Source organism: Vanacampus margaritifer, chromosome 2 (genome assembly GCF_051991255.1).
Source record: "Vanacampus margaritifer isolate UIUO_Vmar chromosome 2, RoL_Vmar_1.0, whole genome shotgun sequence".
Taxonomy (NCBI): Eukaryota; Metazoa; Chordata; class Actinopteri; order Syngnathiformes; family Syngnathidae; genus Vanacampus; species Vanacampus margaritifer.
The window spans coordinates 37,404,223-37,425,336 of NC_135433.1; the positions used below are offsets into that span (position 1 = coordinate 37,404,223).

The 21,114-nt window shown below is 39.0% G+C and overlaps 1 protein-coding gene across 1 annotated transcript; it reads right to left on the reverse strand.

The window, feature by feature from the left end:
• Positions 1–449: 449 nt before the first annotated feature.
• slc71a1-2 (solute carrier family 71 member 1-2) lies at positions 450–20,800 on the reverse strand. The gene is made up of 12 exons (XM_077558622.1): positions 20,540–20,800; positions 14,773–14,868; positions 12,859–12,921; positions 11,973–12,100; positions 11,774–11,888; positions 11,113–11,331; positions 7,905–8,018; positions 7,006–7,077; positions 6,801–6,913; positions 5,196–5,293; positions 4,960–5,117; positions 450–2,789 (listed from the first exon to the last, which is right to left on the reverse strand). The coding sequence occupies exons 1-12, from the start codon at positions 20,621–20,623 to the stop codon at positions 2,577–2,579; spliced, it is 1,473 nt and encodes a 490-aa protein (XP_077414748.1). The 5' UTR covers positions 20,624–20,800; the 3' UTR covers positions 450–2,576.
• Positions 20,801–21,114: the final 314 nt, after the last annotated feature.

Below are 21,114 nucleotides of genomic sequence, written 5' to 3' on the forward strand. Positions count from 1 at the left end.
AAAAATACTTCTGATAGTTTCAATAAATTCAAATCTTTATTTATTTGAAATTGCACATGCTTATACATGTAGCCTACAGTATACCAAAAGCTTTCTTTTGTATTTTAAAGGTTACATAATAAAATTCTCTTCAGTGACATAATTAAAAATCTAATTTTTAAGGTAATATTTTACACACAAATGTCATCCTTTATGTGCATATTCTATTGTTTCTTTTTGGATGTAAATATTCATTTATAATAAATAAATAAATTATCATTTTAATTGCCTAAAACAATTGGCTGCTTGCTAATTTATTGTTTTAATTTTTTTTAAAGAAAAAAGATGACAGAAGAAATCATTTATTGTTTGAATTCTTTTTTTTTTTGAAAAAGGACAGAAACAATCAAAAAATGTGTTCCGCAAACGCATGAGTCCTCTGACCATCGCACAGAAACAAATGGAAGCACTTGAATTGTACAATAAACCTTTAATAAATAGCTTCATTAGTTTCCCATATTTACATTGTAACCACCTCGACTTAAATGTCGCCATTACTTTTTCTTGGCTAACTTTAGGCACACAGAGAAAGAGAGGGAGGGCGGGTGGTTTCACTTCCTGTTTCGTTGTACTATGTTCAAATGTGCAACCAGAGCCACCCATACCAAAAAAACAAAACAAAAAAAAACGGTAGATGGGGGCTTCCAAAATCTGTCATAGCTTTTTTTTTTTTTACAGTCCGCTTAGACTGAACAGTTTACACTATGTAGCTTCAAATGTACATTTTGGTCCAGTATGATAAATTAAAAAATATATATATTGGCATATAACATCCCCTTCTTGGATATAACATTAAAAAAAAAAAAAAAAAGTGGTCTGCATGAAACACTGGCTGGGGGCTGTAATACGGCCCACACACGGCGTGTTATCCAAACCTGCTGCACAGTTGGTTTTGAAACGTTCCATGACGAAGAAAAAGTGTATTTGAAACAAAAATGTCACTAACCAAAGTGAAATGCTTGTCGCGTGAAAGGAGATGGACGTCCCATTTTTATACCATTCCTAAAAAAACAAAATGTTTTAAAAGGCTATACATATTTATATAGATAAAAAACATTACGTCTTCAACCGGCAGCAAAAAACAAAAACAGAAACGCAAAGCAAAGCAAAACATTGGCACAAATGTTAAACACGGTTGGCGAGTGACTTGAAATGCACTTGAAAGGTTTACAATGACACAAAAACAATAGAGGTTAGTAGCGGTGAAGAGGAAACGCTGACATCTAGGAAGCCATTGTTGATCGTGTCAATTTTGTCAAATCAACATTCGAACACATCTGGAGGAAGATCACGCTCAACTCTTCCTCCAGAACGAGGATTCGCAACCCCAAAGCAGGCCGGGGGGGGTTCCATTTTGGGGGGGCGTTTAAGGACAGGACTGTATATGGCAACACGTCGTGCCCTTGTGTTGTCAATCTTGACATGTTAAAAAGAGAACCGGTGATGGAGACGTTGAAAATTGAAATGGAAGGTGTGTGTGTGGGGGGGGGGGGGCACAAGGAAGAAGAGCAGAAGGGGGGGGGGGGGGACAACAACAGGAAAAAGGGTTAAAATAAAAAAATAAAGACTGGATGGGAAATAAAGTTAGAATTTTTAGACAGCAGGTAGGAAGTTGGAGAAAGCACAAACGTGTCAGGAAACGTGAAACGGAAACAGAAAGTGGGGAGGGGGCAAGAAGTGATGCAAAAAATGACAAGACCGGAAGTGGGGGCGGGTTCGACAAGGCAAAAATTTGTGTGTGTGTGGGGGGAATAAATGACCAAGTTTTTTGGGGGCTCCAATGGGAGCAATAAATCCGATTACAGCGCCTTGTCAGACCGCGGTCGTCATACAGGTTACGTAATATCCATATACATCTGTACTTATTCTAGATATTTATCTTAAGTCACTTGAAGGCAACATTTGTTAAATTAAACCGTGGGGGGAAACAACCAAGTGTACAGTGTGTGTGTGTGTGTGTGTAAAGAGAACAAACAGCAAGTGTAGGGTTGCAAAATTCTGGACATTTCCAAAGTTGGAAACAATCCATGGGAATGAAAGGGAATTTATGAACATAACTGAAGGTTGGCTCTTATTAGGAAACAAATATAATTGAGGAAATTATATTTCAGAATAATAATCCCAACTAAAACAAGCAGGGGTGTATTTAATTTGATTTTCTAAATGGATTTGGTGAAGAATATTTAACTCAATGTTAGGGTTTTTGTCCCCCCCCCCCCCCAAAAAAAAACTTGATTGTTGTACAAAATCAAATAAATCAGAGTCATTATTATTAAATTGAAAAATGAGATTGATGCCTATTTCCAAAATTGCCCATCGTAAATTCCCATGGAACCCCGTTTGCAACCCTACTAAACAGTGAAGACGAAGACGATAAAGATGAAATCTTCGAGCTGATCCGAGTGGTCTCTACAGTGGTCTGCTTTCCGGGTCCTCGCTAGGTATTCCCCTCCTGACTGGCAGCATGTGACAAGTTAGGAACCGATTGGAACCCCAGCGCCGCTCTCGCACTCACGAGTTCCAAAAGTGGTCCGAGGTTATACGCTGCTGTCGTCCAGCAGAGGTTCTTTCCCCTCGGCCCCGCTGCCCTGCGGGCTGTGCGAGTGGCTTTGAGCCCCGTTGCTGTGCTTCTTGTAGGCGCCGGGGCGGGCTCCGGGCCCCGTGTGCTCGGGGATAAACAGTGCCACCAGCAGGGAGAGCAGCACTGAGCAGGCGCCGAATAGGAAGGGAGGGCCCGGAATGATGGCGCTCTGGAAGGAAGGAAGGAAGGTTTGGGGGAGGAGACCACAGGAACAGGAACAGGAAGGTGAGCCATCGGGTCGCTGACTAATTGCATGTATACCTCCAGTGCACTAGGTGGCGGTGTGGTGGCCTTGAAGCTTGTTAGCAAGCCGGTACCATGCATACAAATGACAATGTTTGGTTGGCGTGTCGATGAGTATGAGTAGCCCAACCCAAAAGTTCTCAAGAACCCATGCGCGAAAAGACACAGGATGTCAGCCATTTTGATAAGTAGCGACCATTTTGTAGGTTATTTGTATTTAGGACTATTGAGATCATTTATCCCCAGAAGCTAGTTTCACTTTGCTACTTCATCATGAGTAGACCCACAAAAAAGTCTTTAGAGCCAATGCCCCAAAACACACAGAGAGTCCGCCATTTTGATTTAGAACAGACATTATGATTTTTCTGTGTGTAATATTTAGCCACTGGAACTACACTCTAAAAAGAATTGTTGACCAACTTAATTGAATTGCTTCAAGTGGTAGCACACAATTGAATTAAGTTCATCCAAAATTAATATGTTAAGTTGGATTAACTTAATTCAATCATGATTGAATCCTAAATACATAGATAAAATAAAAGTAAAATATCTAGTGGCCATAAAAGTCACGTTCAAAATGTGTGGTTGTACAAGTTTTTTTCAAGGCAAGTGCAAATAATTAAATTCAATACAACAGTGTGCCAGAGTAGCTCCCATAAGGTAGATGCCACGGACTTCCAACTTCCGGGTTTTACACATCAGCGCCGTTTCCGGCCACTGCTGGCCGCGTCCCAACACTCGCACCCCCACGCCACCAAACCGCACGCTCCCGCTCATCGGCGGGAGGGCGTCTCGGCTATCTGAAATGCTTCGGACACTGAGACAGACACTACACACTCACAGCCTCGCACCCGTCGACAGGAGCGCGGAGCCGGGGGGCACAAAGGCAGAAGCGCAAGTACTGGGACGCGACCCACACGTCGCAAACCGGAAGCGGAAACAAAGTTGATGGGTGAAAACCCGGAAGTCCCGCCTCCTCAGTGGCATATAGTCCATGTAACCGTTCTCCACACAAACTGCAGTGCGTCTGTCTGAACACCTGATGGCACACTGGGTCGCACTCGCATAATGACGTACTTCATAGACAGCGGAAGAAGAGAGCCGCAAAGTCAAGGGATAGCGACGAGCGTCATGTGCTAACGAAGTGAATAAAGACAAATACAAGACTAACTGCTGAGAATGCTACCAGATCATCAAACTCAATGTCCGCTACAGGCACAGACAGCGGCCCCCACCCAATTTAAGACTATTTGCCGCCATCGAAGGCTTTTAGCTGCCGCGATCCGAACGCAACAAGCTAGATGCTATGCTAACCGCTACAAACTACCCGCCTGCCCAAACTACATTGACTACAATACAAACGCACCCTCTCAAATGCCTCACTTTGCTTTTAGTGTGGACGTTTTTCAGCATGCAGACAGTAGAAACAACAATGGAACAGGCAATTTTTTTTTAATTCTCGGAGTGAACAGAGCCGATATAAGAATTGAAGACTTGGGTAAAATACATTTTAAATTCAGGATGAAAATATGGGTGTTTTTTAAAAACCCTGTACCAACTTGAAACAATTCAATTAGGTTGGTCAACAATTCTCTTTTTAGAATGTAGTTTCATGCAGCAAAATTTGGTAGGCATGTATATTATGGTATAAGAAGAGACCCACATTAAATAACACAAGAAGTCTGCCATTTTCATTTGAAACAGGAATTTTAGGGTCTTTTTTTGTGAAAATTTGTTAGGTAGCATACATCTGTATATTTGGAAAATTCAGCCTCCTAAGGCAGTTACCATTTTGGTAAACTTGTCTAAAATGGGTAAATCAGGAAAAGTCAAGAATGTCTACCATTCCGGTTTGAAATATTAAAATTTGGGTTCTTTTGGAAATTTCCTGGGGTCTTTCATGGATGAACTTGCACCACAAGAGATTTTGCCTGATTGCTATCAAATTTGAACCACGTATACAAAAAAGTTGGACGGCATTAAAACTTCCATTTTTGCGTGTGGGCAGAGAACAGAAAAGACAAAGCCGCGTTTCAGCCATTTCACTGGGTCCTTCAAAGTGTGTTATTTTATTTGTCTTTCCTGCTAGTGCTCACCTCATCCGTGGGGTTGGCCATATTGGGTTTGCCGCCTTTCTCCGAGGCGTCCGTGTCGGTCAGCTCCACGTGGAAAAGGTAGAAGACGAAGCCGTAGAGCGCAGGACCCAGACCGTTGCACAGACCCCGGATCCCCGTGATCATGCCCTGGACCACGCCTGAGGGACGAATACGGAAACAGGAGGACAGCGGGTCAGCGCTCTCTGCATCCTTGCGAATAATGACTTACGCCTCACCTTGTTGGTCCGGGTCGGCATTCCGGGACACAATGGCGCTGATGGCGGGGAATGTGATGCTGGACATGGCTGCGACGGCACCAGCGGCCCAGATCATCCTGAAGCATAGGAGGATTACACTATGTCATCAGCTAACTAGACACTTTATTGGATACTGCCTGCAAAATCACAACTATGTCCATTCATACAGCTATTGTTAACTGCACATCCCACTTGAACTTTGTTGCTAACCAAAAAAAGCAGCACCTATAAAGATAAATTCAACATGAAAACCTGAAATGCCCTCTGGTAGAAAAATGGACCGGTCTAGGCCAGGGTATATGAAAGAACTGCATCTGCTGATTTAGACAATGACTCCCCCTGGTGGCGGAATAAGTAAGTACAACAACAATGGCAAACTGCCACTTCAAGAAAGACTAGGAAATAAACATTTTGTTGCAAAAATTATAATTGCACACATATCTACCATAATTATTTTCTCAACTGCAGATGGGGGTGGGGGGTTTCTATAGGTTGGATACTTAAAATTAACTTTAACTTACTTTTTTTTTTTTAACTACACTAACAGTCTATATTTCTATTCTATTCTCTAAGAGGGTTTAAGCTAAAGAGAATTATTATTATTATTATTTTTTTTTAAAAAAGGTGCTATTGCCGCACGACACCAGATTCTCTAATGCTTTAAAACTCCACACTAATTCAACTGAGAGACTTTTTGGTAGGTGCTGCTGTTTTTGTTTACAACAGTAAATAGTTTTACGTCCAGTACAGGAACAATGCTGGTAAGGCTACAATTGAGAGACATCTGTGTAAGTGTTGCTGTTTTCAGCAGTTATCACTTTGACATCCGTGTATGAACAATACGTCTACGAACAGATCATTGCAATAAACACTTTTTTTTTAAGGATCTTTGTGCAGTTTGTCACTTTTAATTTATTTTATTGGATTTTTTACTCACGACTTCCACCTCTGGCACAAAGTGTAACTGGAACCTTTGTGTCTGCCTCTACTATCAGTGCTTCGCTATTTCATCAAGCAGTTGTGTTACAATTAGACCTCACAGGGTAAAAACTATTTCCATTATTTCCATTTCATTCCATTACAGTTGCTATATTTGCACTTTGTTTACATTTCAATTGTGGCAACAAAAAAAAAAGATGGCTTAAATATTGTCCTGCAGTAAAAGTGCTATTATTCCGAAGCACCGATCACAAATCTATTGTCCAGTAATTATTACCAGCATATTAAAAAATATCATCACAGCAAATTTCTTTGAAATATCATGATATCATTTTTAGGCCATATCACCCACCCCTAGTGGTTAAGTACAGTACAAAGCTGCCTTGGTAGAAAAGTATTATCTCAACTCTAGACTTAAACGTATGCGCTCACATTTGGTTAAATCAGACCTAGTATGCAACTAGTCTCTGATCCTGCTTCACTCCCTGACATAAAGATTACGGCCTGTTCTATTACAGCTTCTCTACCGTTTTTGTTTGGTGGTGTGCTGTTTGCCACTATCTTGGCACATATTGGTTCCTAGCCCCACTAATAGCTTTGAAAACCAGAAAAAAACAGCAGGGTGTGCTGTTGACGTTTACTGACCAGGGCTGCGAGCCGAAGCCGTACCAGGCCAGCTGGAGGATCTGGAATCCGAGGCCCAGCAGGATGGTATTTTTGTTCCCGATGGATCGCATCAGGATGCCCAGCACTAGCGTCTAGATTCCACACACACATACAGAAAAGGCATGAGCACACCTCTGACTTCACTCACATTAAAAACAACAACGACACAGATTACGGGCAGCACCTGAGCTAATATGGAGAGGATCCCCACTACGGCGATGAAGGCAGCAACCGTCTCCGACGAGAAGCGGATGACCTGTTGAGTGTTTGGATAGAAGAGGTTCAAAGGCGCTGTGTCAAGGTGCTTTGTTGACTTCATCATCATCAATAACAACAGTAGCTTCAACTATGCCTCTTTGTACAGTTAGGCCACAAACATTATCATTTGTCACACTTAAAAGGACACACAAAGCACTCGATAAACAACAAAAGACAATCATTGGGGTGGGGGGAGGTTGGGGGGTGACGGCTGGCATTTGTGAGCGCATGCACGCATCTTCGACCGGATCAACCAGTTTAACAGACGCAATTTAAATAAACTAACTGACTTGTAGGAGCACGGTGGAACCTCCAGTCAACGAAATAGGCAGCTGCGGCTTAAATTAACTCATTCACTGCCATTGACGCCTATAAACGTCAAAAATTAATTTGAACTATTTCTATTAGTGTAACATTTTTTTCCACTTTTGTTTACAAGAATGTGAAAACCTAGACATTTTTTTAATAATATTTTTGGGGGAAAAAAAAGAAAAAATTATTTAAAATTAGGGGCGTCAGGCGATTACATTTTTTAATTGTAATTAATCGCATGACTTCAATAGTTAAATCACGATTAATCAATAATTTTAATTAATTAATTATATGATTAATGAATATGATGTATGTATAACCAAAAGAATGTTAAAACGTGTCTTGAAACATTGCCTGCACAGTAAATGGAGGTTCCATGACGCCAAAAGTGTGACCTCAAACAAATATTATTATTTAAAAAAAGCCAGTTATAACAATCGGATTGCATTCACAAGTGACACTCAAGAGTCCCCACCCAAAGATGATGTCAATTGGGTGTCGTCGGCTCGTTACCTGTCTGAGATAGAGGAAGAAGCTCGAGTACTGGCCCGCCTCGGGGAGGTAGGAGAGAAACACTGTGATGCAGATGAGCAGCACCGTTGAGTCTTGGCCCACTTTGCGCAGAGACTGCAAAGCGATAACATCAACAATCAAGACAGCGCCTGATCATGCATGCCTACTTACTAGCTAGCACTTTATTGCTGGCCAACATTTGGGACTCTTACCATCAAAAATAATTCATCAATGCTCTCATAAGTGATTAGTCTTTTAACCACACATAAGATTACTGTTATTAAAAATGATTTTCTTATTTCTAAATAAATCTGTCTATTATACTTGTAGTTAATATTTCTAGAAAAAAAAGACCTGTTTAACAGTCCAATTTTTTTGCGTCTGTACGTTTCAAAAAAGTCACATTGCAGGTTGGTCGCAAGTCACATTGCAGGTTGGTCGCAAGTCACATTTTCTGATCAACAAAAAATATATATTTAAAATAAAATACGGCAATGTAACATTTGACATTTTTGTTATTATATTTTGAAAAAAAGAAAGAAAGAAATTTGCCCATATAACATTTGCTGAATTAATATTTTTTCAATAAACCGGGCCATTTAACACTTTTAAATTTTTTTTAAATAAAATTGATTTATGCAAGATTACATTCACAAATTCTTTAAAAAATAGCCCATGTGACATTTGTAGATTTTTTGTGTTATTTATCTATTATAAATTGTGCTGTTTGGCATGTGTTTTTTTTATTTTTTATTGTTGAAATTAATTTTTCTTTCAATGAAAATGTATTACACAAGAATAAGACTGAATATTGTGTTTTTACTAGGGCTGCCAAAGTTAAAGTGTTACCTAATTAATGAATCTAAAACAATTAACACTTTAATCATGTATTAATGCAGATTAATCACACTATTCATTTTGAGCGCAGATGATCCTTTATCTGACAAGTGGATGGTTACGTTAAAGGTAGCACAGGTTGTGTTTGAGCAATAAACATAACTACTTGCATTATAGAACATACATCACCACTCCAAATGTAATGAATAATAATAATAATTATTATTATTATTATTATATGATGTCATTATGGAGTGAGGCATTTGTGTGACAAATATTGACAAAAATAAATGAAAACACCCTATATAGCCTGGACATAATTTTAATTCCTTGTATAAAAAATAGAGCTGTCAAACAATATATATTTTTTTAAATCAGACTAATCACATCTTAGAATTTTGATTAATCACGATTAATCGCTTAGTAAAAAAAAGGCTTATTATTCAAAAATTTTCCACTCCAAATTTGAAGAGCACTGGTTATGTGTTAATTCTTTTGACATTTAATGTTATGAGGACGTCCTCAACATTTTGATCCACTGCACACACTCATCCTCCTCTTTTTCTAATCAGTTAATTACTTGCATAATTAAAAAATAATAATTCTATGTTAAATTATGCACATAATTAATTGGTTAGAAAAAGATGAGGATGAGTGTGTGCAGTGGATACAATTCTTTGAAGACGTCCTCATAACATTAAATGTCGAAAATATTAACACAACAGTTGCTCTTTAAATTTGGCAGGCAAAAAAGATGATAAAAAAGCCTTTTTAATAGTGATGCACCGAATATTTGGCCACCAAAAAAGGCAAAAATTTGCATTTTCGACATTCAGCCGAAATAAAATTCAAGCCAAAAGAATATGGCCGAAAGAGGATGTTGTGGTGACGCAAGCAAAAAAAAGAAAAGGAAAAAAAAAACGCTGTTTGAATTAAACACCAAACACAGGAGTGAGTGTCCGCCTTTCTGGCGTTTTATGAGTACCGGCAGCTTCATTGTGCACAGGAGAGGGTCACTTGGTAAACTATGTCGAAAAAGAGAGCACTGCTGAGTACTGCACTACAGGTGAGCCACTCTTTCTCCTGCAGCGCCTTCCTTTTTTTTCTTTGATGAGAGCCCCTCGAGCACTTCCACTTTTTCACTTGCATTCTGGTGGCTGTGCTAAATACTTTAGCTAATGTTAGCACTAAGTAAACACTTACCACTATCTCGGGGTGAATACAGATCTGTACAGGACGCCGTGTGTGACTTTGCAGTCCATTCCCAAAGCCAATTGGCTGGTGCGAAGAAATGTATTTCTTTTTAAACGTTGGTGAATATGGGCCGATTTATAATAATATAATAGCCTACCAATGCGTCATCCGCACCGCACGCATCCGTGCCTGCCGGTGTAAAGTACTGTACATTGACTACAAAGTGCAATTGCACCGCCAGAAAATGCTCAGTTGCTCACCCCGCGTTTGCTGTTTAATGTACAGTACAATTCACCAACATGTCTCTGATGTCTGTGGTGTGGACGTATTTCAATTTATATTGTGTTTTGTTAAAATGCCTTGGCTAAATAGGCCTAAATATTTTATATGAATATTCTAATTGTAATTAATTAGAATGAATGCAATGATAATAAAAAAATGGCCTAATTTTTCTCTCTCAGCGTTTCGGTTTTCGGTCAAGCATTTTTTATTTTCGTTTTTTGGTTTTGGCCCAAGAATTTCATTTCAGTGAATCCTTACTTTTTAATTAAGCAATTAATCGTGATTAATCAAAATTCTAAGTTGTGATAAAAAAAAAATTATCGTTTGAAAGCTCAAGCTTTTACTATTTTTAAATACAATTGTCCCATGTACTGTAAAATTATTATTTTTTGGGTGCTAATTTATTTTAAAGAAATTGGTCCATGTAACAAGATGACATTCATTTTTTAAGTCATTACATACGTTCATTTTTGGGTTCATATTTAACCGTCCCACCTGAAAATGTAGTTCTTGAATCCTATCGCACCTCATATTATGTATTGATTCGTGCAACGTTGACAAAACTTATTGTACCCAACAAGTTTTTTGCTGTTGTTCATAAATAATTGGCCCATGAAAAAAATTAAAGGTAATTTTTGTTGGTCTTATACTAATTAAAAACTATCATATATCAAGGGTGTGTGTGCAATTTGAGGTGTGTGGCCACCATTGTTATCCCCGAATTAAATCTGGTTCCTTGCCCAATTTACAGTGACGTCATCAATGTTTAACAGTGTTAAATTGCACGTCTAGCCATCCCAAAGGTGTCATGTATTTATTTTAAAAACATGTACGGCAATTTTTTGGTTTGTTGACGTGTTGAAAATTCCAGGCATAGCCGGTGGGGCTGACTCACCGCAAAGGGATCGGCCTGTTCCCAAGAGATGGGCGCGCCCCAAGATGCCGGCCTCATCTTCTCGGGAAGCGACTCGGGCACGGCCACCAGGATGAAGCAGATGTCCAGCAGCGCAATGGCCGTGGCCAGTATCACCACCAGGGTGTCGCCATAGGCCACTGACAGGTAGGCGCCAATGGCCGGGCTGGTGACAAGGCTGGCCGCAAACGTGGCCGAAACCTGAGGCGGAAGAGGGTGTGTCAAAAAATATAAATAAAAAAAAGTTGTTATGGAGGGAGCTGTTTGACAGCCAAAATCTTTGCTGTGGTGGTGGAAACCTGTTTGTTTAGTCCCTTGGTTTCAAGACAGCTCTTTAGGTTTTCTTCCACTCAGAATGACTCTCTTTATCATGAATTTGCACTTGAACGTACAGTTGTGCTCATAAATTGACATACCCCTAGGGTACAGGTATGTAAATTTAGGGTGCACTACTGTAAATGTACAAAAGCTTAACGTCGCATATGCTATAACTCGTCACCAAAATTAATACACAATAATAATTTGCAATATTTAAACAAGAATTACAGTACAACACACACAATAATAAAAATACGGTTAAATGAATAACATTCTGACAGTGAGGATTATTTTTGCATGTTGTAATCTCCTTGAATTTCCTCACCAAGCCGTACGCCGTGCTCCTCTCGTGCTCCTGCGTGATGTCGGCCACGTACGCAAAGATGACAGAGAAGGTGACTGCGAAGACCCCTGACATGGAGATGACGGCAAAGTACCACCTGGAGGTGGAGGAGGAGGGCAAAGCTGGGTCAGTTCGAGATTACACATGTCGCGTCGCCCGACATCCTCATTCATTCACTCACCACGGGCTGATCTTCATCAGCGGGATGGGCGCGCACGTGAAGAAGACCGTGAGCAGCAGGAAGGACTTGCGGCCCCAAACGTCCGACAAGGCCCCGATGAGCGGAGCGCTGAGAAATGACAGAAGGCCCTGTGGAAGAGGAAAGATGCAATAATGGAGATGACATAGGATGGAAACATTTATTTTTGCGCAAGATTTGTACAACATGACAAATAAAAAATTACATTGTGTAATGAGCTTGAGTTTAAAAAAAATATTTAATTTCTCTAAATTCGAGATGAATAAAGTATTTACCATCTATCAGGGTTAAATACGTTTGCTATTGATTTTGTCTCATGTTTGTGTATTTTTCCCAACTACTGTAATACATATGGAATTTTGAATTAATAATTTTGTATTTTTTTATAACCCCCAAATTCTTGGTAAAAACAAGACTAAAACTAAAGTGTTTTCCACTAAAAACAGAAGTGAGCCCCCCTTACGCATCCCCCAAACAAAAAGAAAAAACATGTAAAACAAAATATTGACTATATAGATATTGAAAAAATAAAAAATAGGTGACTCCGCGGTATGTGAACCACAAGTATGCAGGCGGTCCACCGTATTAAATATTTCTGTATTTTTTTTGTCAATATCTTCTCAAGTATTTGTGTTTCCAGTTATTATTTTAGCTTATTGATGTGTTTTTTTTGTGTGTGTAATATTTTTGTATTTCGGTCAGACTGCACAAGTGTACTTAATGTTTGACTTGGACCACTTTAGCAAATCCCTTTTAGCAAAATGGTGATAATCCATGCGCTTGCTACAATGGTCATGATTTTCATAGTATTTACATCTTCCCTCAAGAAATCTACACAAACATGAGCTATTTTGTGCACATTTCCTACCTTGACGCCATGGATGAGGCCATTCATCAGGAATGTGTGGTGGGGGAATGTCTGGTGCAATACCTACAAAACAATAAAGAGTTAACACAATATAAAGCAACTTGGAGACCGTCGTGCAACACAAAGACAACAACGATATGTAAGAAGGAAGGAAGCAAAGAGAAAAGGTGGAGGGGAAAGTGGAGTTCAAATCAATGGTGGCACAGTTCAGAGTCCACACGTAGTTACGTGTGCACATAGCTTGCTTTATCGCCGTCGCATTATTGTCTGGTCAAACTCAAGGCCTGTGGTGTGTGTGGATGTGCAAGGAGTTAAAAGCATTAAAAAAAGAAAGACGACAACATAATACAAATAATTACAAGAAATAAAAGTTTACGTTGTATCATGAATTAAAACCAATTTAATAATCAATTAAATGAAAAATACAAAATATAAAAACACGAAAATAACGACAATGCATTAAAATAAAGAAATATTATATGAATAAATGTTACTAAATAAAAGGAAATGAGTATGACAACCACTGCTTAATGCGTTAATAAAAGTGAATCAAATAAATGAAATTAATTTATTCCGAGACATTAAAATTTATTAAAATATAATAAGCTAAAGAAAAATGAATTCTCAAGTTTTTAACACTACAATAAATATGAAACAAAAGGCACTATATATTACAATAAAAATTAAAAAACGAATACATTTAACGAAATTAAGTAAGTATGTGAATCCTGGTTGTTTAATTACATTAAACCTGCTCAACGTAGAAATGTGCCCAAAAATATCTTTAACAATAGCTGTTTTATTTGACCATTTATGACTCAAACATCTTTTAATTGACTGGATTCGGGTTTGAATTTCCCGCCCTCTGTCTGCAGATGTAAAGTGACGTCATGCACGTATTGTGCATGTGACGAAGTTAGTGCGCAGTTTTGTGGCAGCAAGGATTCAAAATTACATTTCCTGCGTTGAGTAGCTATAAATTATGAAAAAAGTCACACATACTGATTAATCCCTTGTTATAACTTAATAAAAAAAAGTAAAATACTTTACATATATAAATTACTGTACATTAGACAAATTAAGCTAAGATAGGGCAATTAAAATTGAAGCAGCATGGCATCCTTGTTTAAAGATTAGTGTGGCTAATGTTATAAGAAAACAGTGGATATTATAGATATATTAAGAGGAAGTTGTGAGGGGGGGGGGCATTAAAATAAATACCAAAAGCAAATAAAATAACAAACTAATAAATAAATACAAATGAAAACAAGTTTGAGCTAGCAACAGGATGTGGTTGTGTTCTTGGAAATAGTGGAAGCTAAGAATCCCTCGTTGCCCTTGGAAGTCACATGGAGAGGAGGCTAATGATGCGAAATTGATCTCTGATTGGCTCACAAAAACCCCAAGGGAGGAGCAAGGATAACAAACAAACAGCTGCCATGTAATGCCAAAAAAAACCTTCAACGGGACAATGGAACTAAGCCCCCTAACTAAGCAGGATGCTACATAGTAACAGTGAGTCAATAATTGTGCGTTGATAATCATGAGGCGGCTCAAGTTGGGTACGAGTGTGACAGTAGTTGCCATGTTATTACAAAGACCTGACGTACTGCATTATGCATTTGCATAACAATTTCCCCTCCTATTACATGGAATAAAATCAAAGTAACAGTCGTCACTTGTGACAGCTTCTGCCATGCTCGTCAGAAGATCTAGTTTGACTGCATTCGCTCCATTGCTGACTTCTCTTATACCTGGCAAGGAATAAGCTACAAGTAACTGTCAACAACTGTTTGTGATCATGAGAAATAAAGTCACTTTCATGGAGTCTTTAAAATAATAATAATAATCGTGTTTATACATGATGCCCTTCTCCATATTTCCATTTCCAGTGACGTCAGTGATGGGTCTTACCGTGAGCATGGGCGTAGTGAGCAGACCCCAGGCGAAAAACTCCAGGAAGATGACCACCACGGCGTGGTAGACGCTGGGCTCGCCAATTCCCTGAGGCTGCACGCAAAGAAGGAAATGTAGTAAACATTGAGTCATTTTACATTCTTTTAGTAATATTTCATATTGGTTAGCTCGGGGCGGGGGTCGTTGAGGGCGACTTTGATCTTTAAATAAGACAGGAGGTGCCAAGGCACATTATTAAAGCAAATAAATTAACACATCCAGTGTAGTAAAATATCTGAGTTTATTTCAACAAAAAAGTAATGCTTATTTTTTTTAATTGTATTATTCATAATTAACTAAGTAATGATTCAATATACATTTTATAATGTGTATGTAAAATTAATTATTTTTGATTTTTGGATTTACAATAAACCAGTAAATTATGGATTGACATAAACCAATATAAAAAAATAAAGTACAATACAATTTAACGAACATACATTATAGGGAAAAATATAAATACAATAAAATTGTTTAAATAATCATGTTTTTTTTATTTTGCTTGATTCATTTTATTATCATTAATTAACCATATTATTTATCATTAATTAGCCACATATTTAATACAATGAATATTAAATGAACTGTATGTCCAAAATTGTGAATTTTATTAACCAACTTTTAAAATAAATAAATGTGACACTTTCTTTTAATAAAAAATCAATCAATCAGTGTGCCTTTTTAAATTTTATTAAACCATAATTAATTAGACATATGGTTAATAAAAAAAACAACATATATCTAAAATTGAATATTTTACTCTTCAGAGTTGGACATTTACAGTGGCCCTACCATTGGTTCAAAGCATTCAAGGGCCAATAAGATATCTTGGCTCGACATGGAGTGAACATGTCACACATCAATGAATGTCGTGCACGAGCAAGGCACAAGATGCTGCATCCAAAGTCCTATATAGTGGACTCGGAAATAATAGTATCGGCATGTTACTTGTTAGTACTTGCCGATGCCGATACCACTGTTTTAATGCTATATTGGGTAAAGATGCTCTGATCCGATTCGTGGATCGGGTTTCGGCCCAGATACTGGGGGAAAAAATGGATCTGATATCTGTCAAAATAGTCACGATCTACACCCCGATCCACAGAGGCTTATCTTCAGGGCGCGCGTACGTTCACGTCTCCAATGACAAGGTGAAACGGGCAATGGTGGGGTAAATATTTCCCCTTTGCTACGCTGGCGCGGCCAATGTCTGTCAAAATTGCACTGGGGAAACATCAGAAGCCATTTGGCAGGAAGGCGGCCCCGGGTCGCCAGCTCGCGGAAGCCGTTTGGCAGCGAGGCGGGCCCCGCGTCACCGGCTCGCCGAAGCCGCCTCCTTGCCACCAGCTCACAGCTGTCGGGGGACCTTCGTGAGAGAGAGCAGGGACTGGCTGGTCTCACCGCTGGCCAAGGGGGGACCTCCGCTCTTTCTCTCACGAGGGTCCACCGCCGCCCGATCGGGGCCTGCCTCGCACCTTCCGCGAGTGGAGAGCCGGCAGGCTCCGCTGAAGGACGGCTGTGTGGGAAGCGGCGACAGAGTTTGCCGAGGCGGGATGGACAAAGAATGATGTAATTAATTATGCCTGTTGTAATTGAATTTTGTACATAAAGGTGGCATCTGAAGAGCAAAAAAGCATGTAGCCTATCAATAGACTGTGTAGACAGAAGCAAGTGGCGCAGGAGCTTTGGCCACATCAAACTCATTTTGTAAACAAAAGCGCTTGGAACCAGGCGAGCCTTGGTCACATTATGCACATGTCGAAACACTCGAAACACTAACTCTGCTTGAATGTAAGAAAATAAAAGTGTACTGTCACTTAAGTAATGATTACATTCATTCAATATACATTCAATACATGTATTGAAAATGTTGAATGAAAATCATACTCCAATAAATGTTCAACAAATATTTCCAAGACTTTAAAGAACATCTAAAACCATTTGAGTTTTTATTTTTATATATTGAATATTATTGGGGGGACTAGTGCAAAGACAATTTAGTATGGATCGGATCGAGCCCAAGGTATCGTATCGAATTGGTAATGAAAAATAGGAGTATCCCTTGTATCGGGGCCTCTCCCGATACTGGTATCGGAACAACACTAATTTGAATCGAAAGACTTATCACCGCAACAAGCCGGCTGAAACAAGACGTTGCGATGAAGCAAGAAACAAACATGACCAACGCACACTTGACTGGATATAGAGACGTGAATTTGAATTTGGTCTGTACTTCTAATTCGAATGTTAAAATGTACATAAAAGCTTGCCTGTACAGTTTTTTGAAAACAGTTCGACCCTTTGTAAACAAAATGGCTTTACAAAACATGTTTAAGACACTGGCAGCTATTCAACCGGCTTGTATGCATGTCGCCATTCGCCAATGTGACAATAACGCCCCCATCCACGCACACAATGTGTGACAGCCTCCTGTCCATGGATGTTGCAGCATCCACATTAAATAATAATAGGCTGCTTTGCTATTCACTAGTGTGCGGGGTGATAATGGAGGCTTCAACAGCCGGGACAATGAGCATTATTGGAAGCGAGGGCCCCACTGGAACTGAGCCACATCATTTCAGCTGTAGTAGGCACACTACAAGTGTGTTTTCCTGTGCAAACACAAATTTGCTATCACAAAATTTGGACCAAACTTTGGCATTTACTACCTGTGCGAAGTTAACTTCTATGGACGTTTTAGGGAAGTTGAACTAGGACCTGAACAATTTATGGGATTTCTTGTAGCATTATTTTTACCTTAGCTATCCTGCATTATATTTACAACACTAAATGTAATGTAACGTGGTTTTGATTTATTTTTTCATTTGCAACTTTTACATTCATCTTACCTTATGCCCCAAAATTTGTATAGAATTTACGGTACAGTCTTACATTTTATCCTCTGAAACTTTTGTGGGATTTACAATGTTTTTTTTGTGACCTGAGCAACTTTTGGGGATTTAATATTATGCTTTTGCAACTTTTAGTGTATATGTTAGTTTGCCAATAGCCTGCACATGTTTCATAGTATTCACAGAAGTCTTATGTAGACCCACACAATTTTTATGAGATTTATGCCAGTCTTATTTTAACCTCCACAACTTTTTATGGGATTGCAATTTTTTGTTTAGCCTGTGTGATTTTACTGGGATTTACGATACACTTATTTTAACAGGCACGACCTCTACAGCATTTGTTGCGGTGTATTTTTAACCTGAGCAACTGTTATAGGATTTATGGTAATCTAGTCTTACTTTGACCCACACAGCTTTTATGGGTTCTTCTTACTGTAATCGCTGCATGTTTATATATATATATAAATAATATATAAATAAATAAATAAATAAATATATATATATATATATATATATATATTTTTTTTTTTGGGGGCGGATTTACAGTTGTCTTTTTTAACCTGCGCAACTTCTTTGCGATTTTCAGTTATTTTATTACAATTTAGACAACTTTCAGGGAATTGTACATTTGTCTCACTTTAACTGGCTAACTTTTCTGGAATTTACTTCAATCTTCTAATTCATATTTAAACGCCTGCATCTTATGGGACAAAAGGTATTCCTACTTTTGCCTCTGCAACTTTTAGGGTATTTTCAATAGTCTACAATTACCTGCGCAATGTTGATAGTATTTACAGTTGTCTTATTTAACCCAAACAACTTTTGAGATGTAAAGACACATACATACGAAACTAATTTAGGTCTAAACGTAACCATTGCAACCTTTATTAAATTTACCCTACTACTAGTACTACTTTGACATGCACAACTTCAACAGGATTTACGGTATTGTAATTTGAATCTGCACAAGTTTTACAGGATTTATGGTAGTAGTATTTTAACCCATGCAGCATTTAGGTGTTTTAACAGTAGTTTTATTTTCTGTAGCACAACTTTCATGACCATTGCAGTACTAAATGTGAGGAGGAGGAAGCAGTAATGCATGAGACTAATTGTGTCCATTGTAACTCCTCCCACGTGGCACAACTCAGCCAATGAAATCATTTGGCTTAGAGCTGCTTTCCAAGTGACTGTGCGAGACTGCCAAATGAGGAGAACAAGTTTAATATACACAAATCACAAAAAAGTGTGTTTGTTTGGTAGTTAATGTTACTTCAGATTGCTGATGTCCTAAAAATATTTGGAGTACACAGATATACAGTTGGAACCACTGCTTGACTGTATAAAAACAGTCGCGCTAACAAGCCTGTTGATCGGTCTTGCGCGTGTTTAACAACACATTACATAAGCAAGCATGTCAACAAACATCTTGCTGTTCCTACAGTCTACCTGGCCACAAAATGCTTTCTGGCAACACTTGTAACAGCATAATGGCCCTCAACTGATCTTGTAATTTCCGTATGAAACTTTTTTGGAGTGATGTGGGCCATGTGGCAGTATGTGTATTACTGTACATAACCATCAATTTTAAGACTTGAGGAAGATATGATCATTCTAAACCAGTGATTCTCAAGTACGCAGAACCCATTTTGTGTGGGTTGCAGACCACCAATGAATTTTATTTTATTTTTTTACAAGGGGCCACAGTGGATAGAGACAGTGTTGAGCAGTGTACACACAATGCACTAGGTTGCACAGTGGTGTGAGAACAGGTACACAGGAAGGCATTCTCCGTTACTGCCATATTTACTGATGCATTTGCGATTGTGGCCCTCCTTTCTCACATGCAGGAAGAGTAGTATAGTTTGAAATCCCTCCCAAAAAATAAAAAATCTAACTATAGCTAGGGAAGACTAATTCAGACAAAAAATAAGTTATTAAATTGATATGAGATTTTGTGGATGTATTTATTTAAATTGATTTGTCTATTTAGTTTAGGCTGTTACAACAGCAATTTTCTTATTAATTTGTACTTTAATTTTTTTTAAATTGAGGGTCATGTAAAACCCATCAGGAGTTTTATATATTTTTACTTTATTTACTTTGCTATTAAATAAAAATGACTTGACTTAAATATCTTTAACTGTTGCTTGTAAATGCGTTTATATTTTGCACTTTTAAATATGTGAAGGACATTTTGTATGACATGAGCTTGCTTTCTACGTTTAACGCACTAATGTGGACACTATCGTTTAACTTACGTGGTCATTTAGCTGAAAATAGCATACGCGTTATGATAGCCGATGTGCTTACTAAGCTAATGGCTAAAGATAATGAGCTCCGTGATGACATGATAAGTACGACGTCTCTTCGATTATATATAGTTTTGTGATTGGCAGGTTAGAAGTTTCATAAAATATCCAAGTGTTAGAGACAAGTCGATCACGACGTGTCGCGCAACTTGACGTCAGCTGAGCTAACTAGCTTAGCTTATCGTAGGATTGGTGGTGGGCAAATTTGGGCGAGCTAAACATTTACGGGAGTGGGGGCGCTTGCTTCGTGGGTGGGGGGTACCTCCAGCTAGCGTACACGGAAGGTTTGTTTAATTTGAAAGTGGGGAAAGCCCCGACGGTAGCAGAGTTGACGTGTTAAACCAACGGCCAACATACATCGCTAGGCCCCCGAGCTAACCATTAGCCGCGGCGCCTCAGCGCCGGGCTAACGGTTAACATTAACCCCCTCCTAAAAAAAAAAACTACTTATACAAACGCGGTTATAACCACAGATGTTATTCAAAACAACAACAACAAACTACACTTAATTTTGGCAAGGGGCGTCCATTTCCGGAAATAAATAAATATGTAACTCACACTTCCACCATCTTTTATGATAATTTTCTTGGCCAGAAGAATGCTGCGGTTCAGCCGCTTCTTCTTCTTTTTCTCCCCTGTCATTGTTCACTCATGTCCATCCTCGGTGGTCAGCGGGTCATCGTGGTGGCGCCTCAATAACAAAACAAGCCGAGCGAGCCACGGATGTCGATGGCTAAGACCATTACACCTAGTAGAAGACAGCAACGAGCTAACTGACGAGATGATTCCTCATCTCCACCACAGTGGCACCACCTCGCTTCGAGCTGTTTTCCGGAACCAAACATGGCCCCGCCCCCTGGCCATACAGTCGAGGTGAGGATTGGTCGGCATGAAGAGCCGATTTCTGATTGGCCAAGTAGAAATCAGTCGGTTCAGAGTACAGTGCAGTTCATGGCGGTTCTTTTGGGCCAGTGACGCAACGGAAATGACCCCCCCCCCCCCCCCACACACACACACACACACACACACACACACGCACGCACATAAGTGAGTTATGAGGCGTTTGTTCACTAAGGTAAGATTTACGGTAGTCTTAATATAGCCTGTGCAGTTTGCTTATTGCGACATGGGGA

Coding starts and splice junctions, on each gene's coding strand:
- slc71a1-2 (XM_077558622.1), bottom strand. CDS start 20,623: ATGACAGGGGAGAAAAAGAAGAAGAAGCGGCTGAACCGCAGCATTCTT. Junction 8,019..11,112: donor AACAGGCCGATCCCTTTGCG/GTGAGTCAGCCC, acceptor ATCGCTTTGCAG/TCTCTGCGCAAAGTGGGCCA. Junction 6,914..7,005: donor TCCTCTCCATATTAGCTCAG/GTGCTGCCCGTA, acceptor TGTGGAATCTAG/ACGCTAGTGCTGGGCATCCT.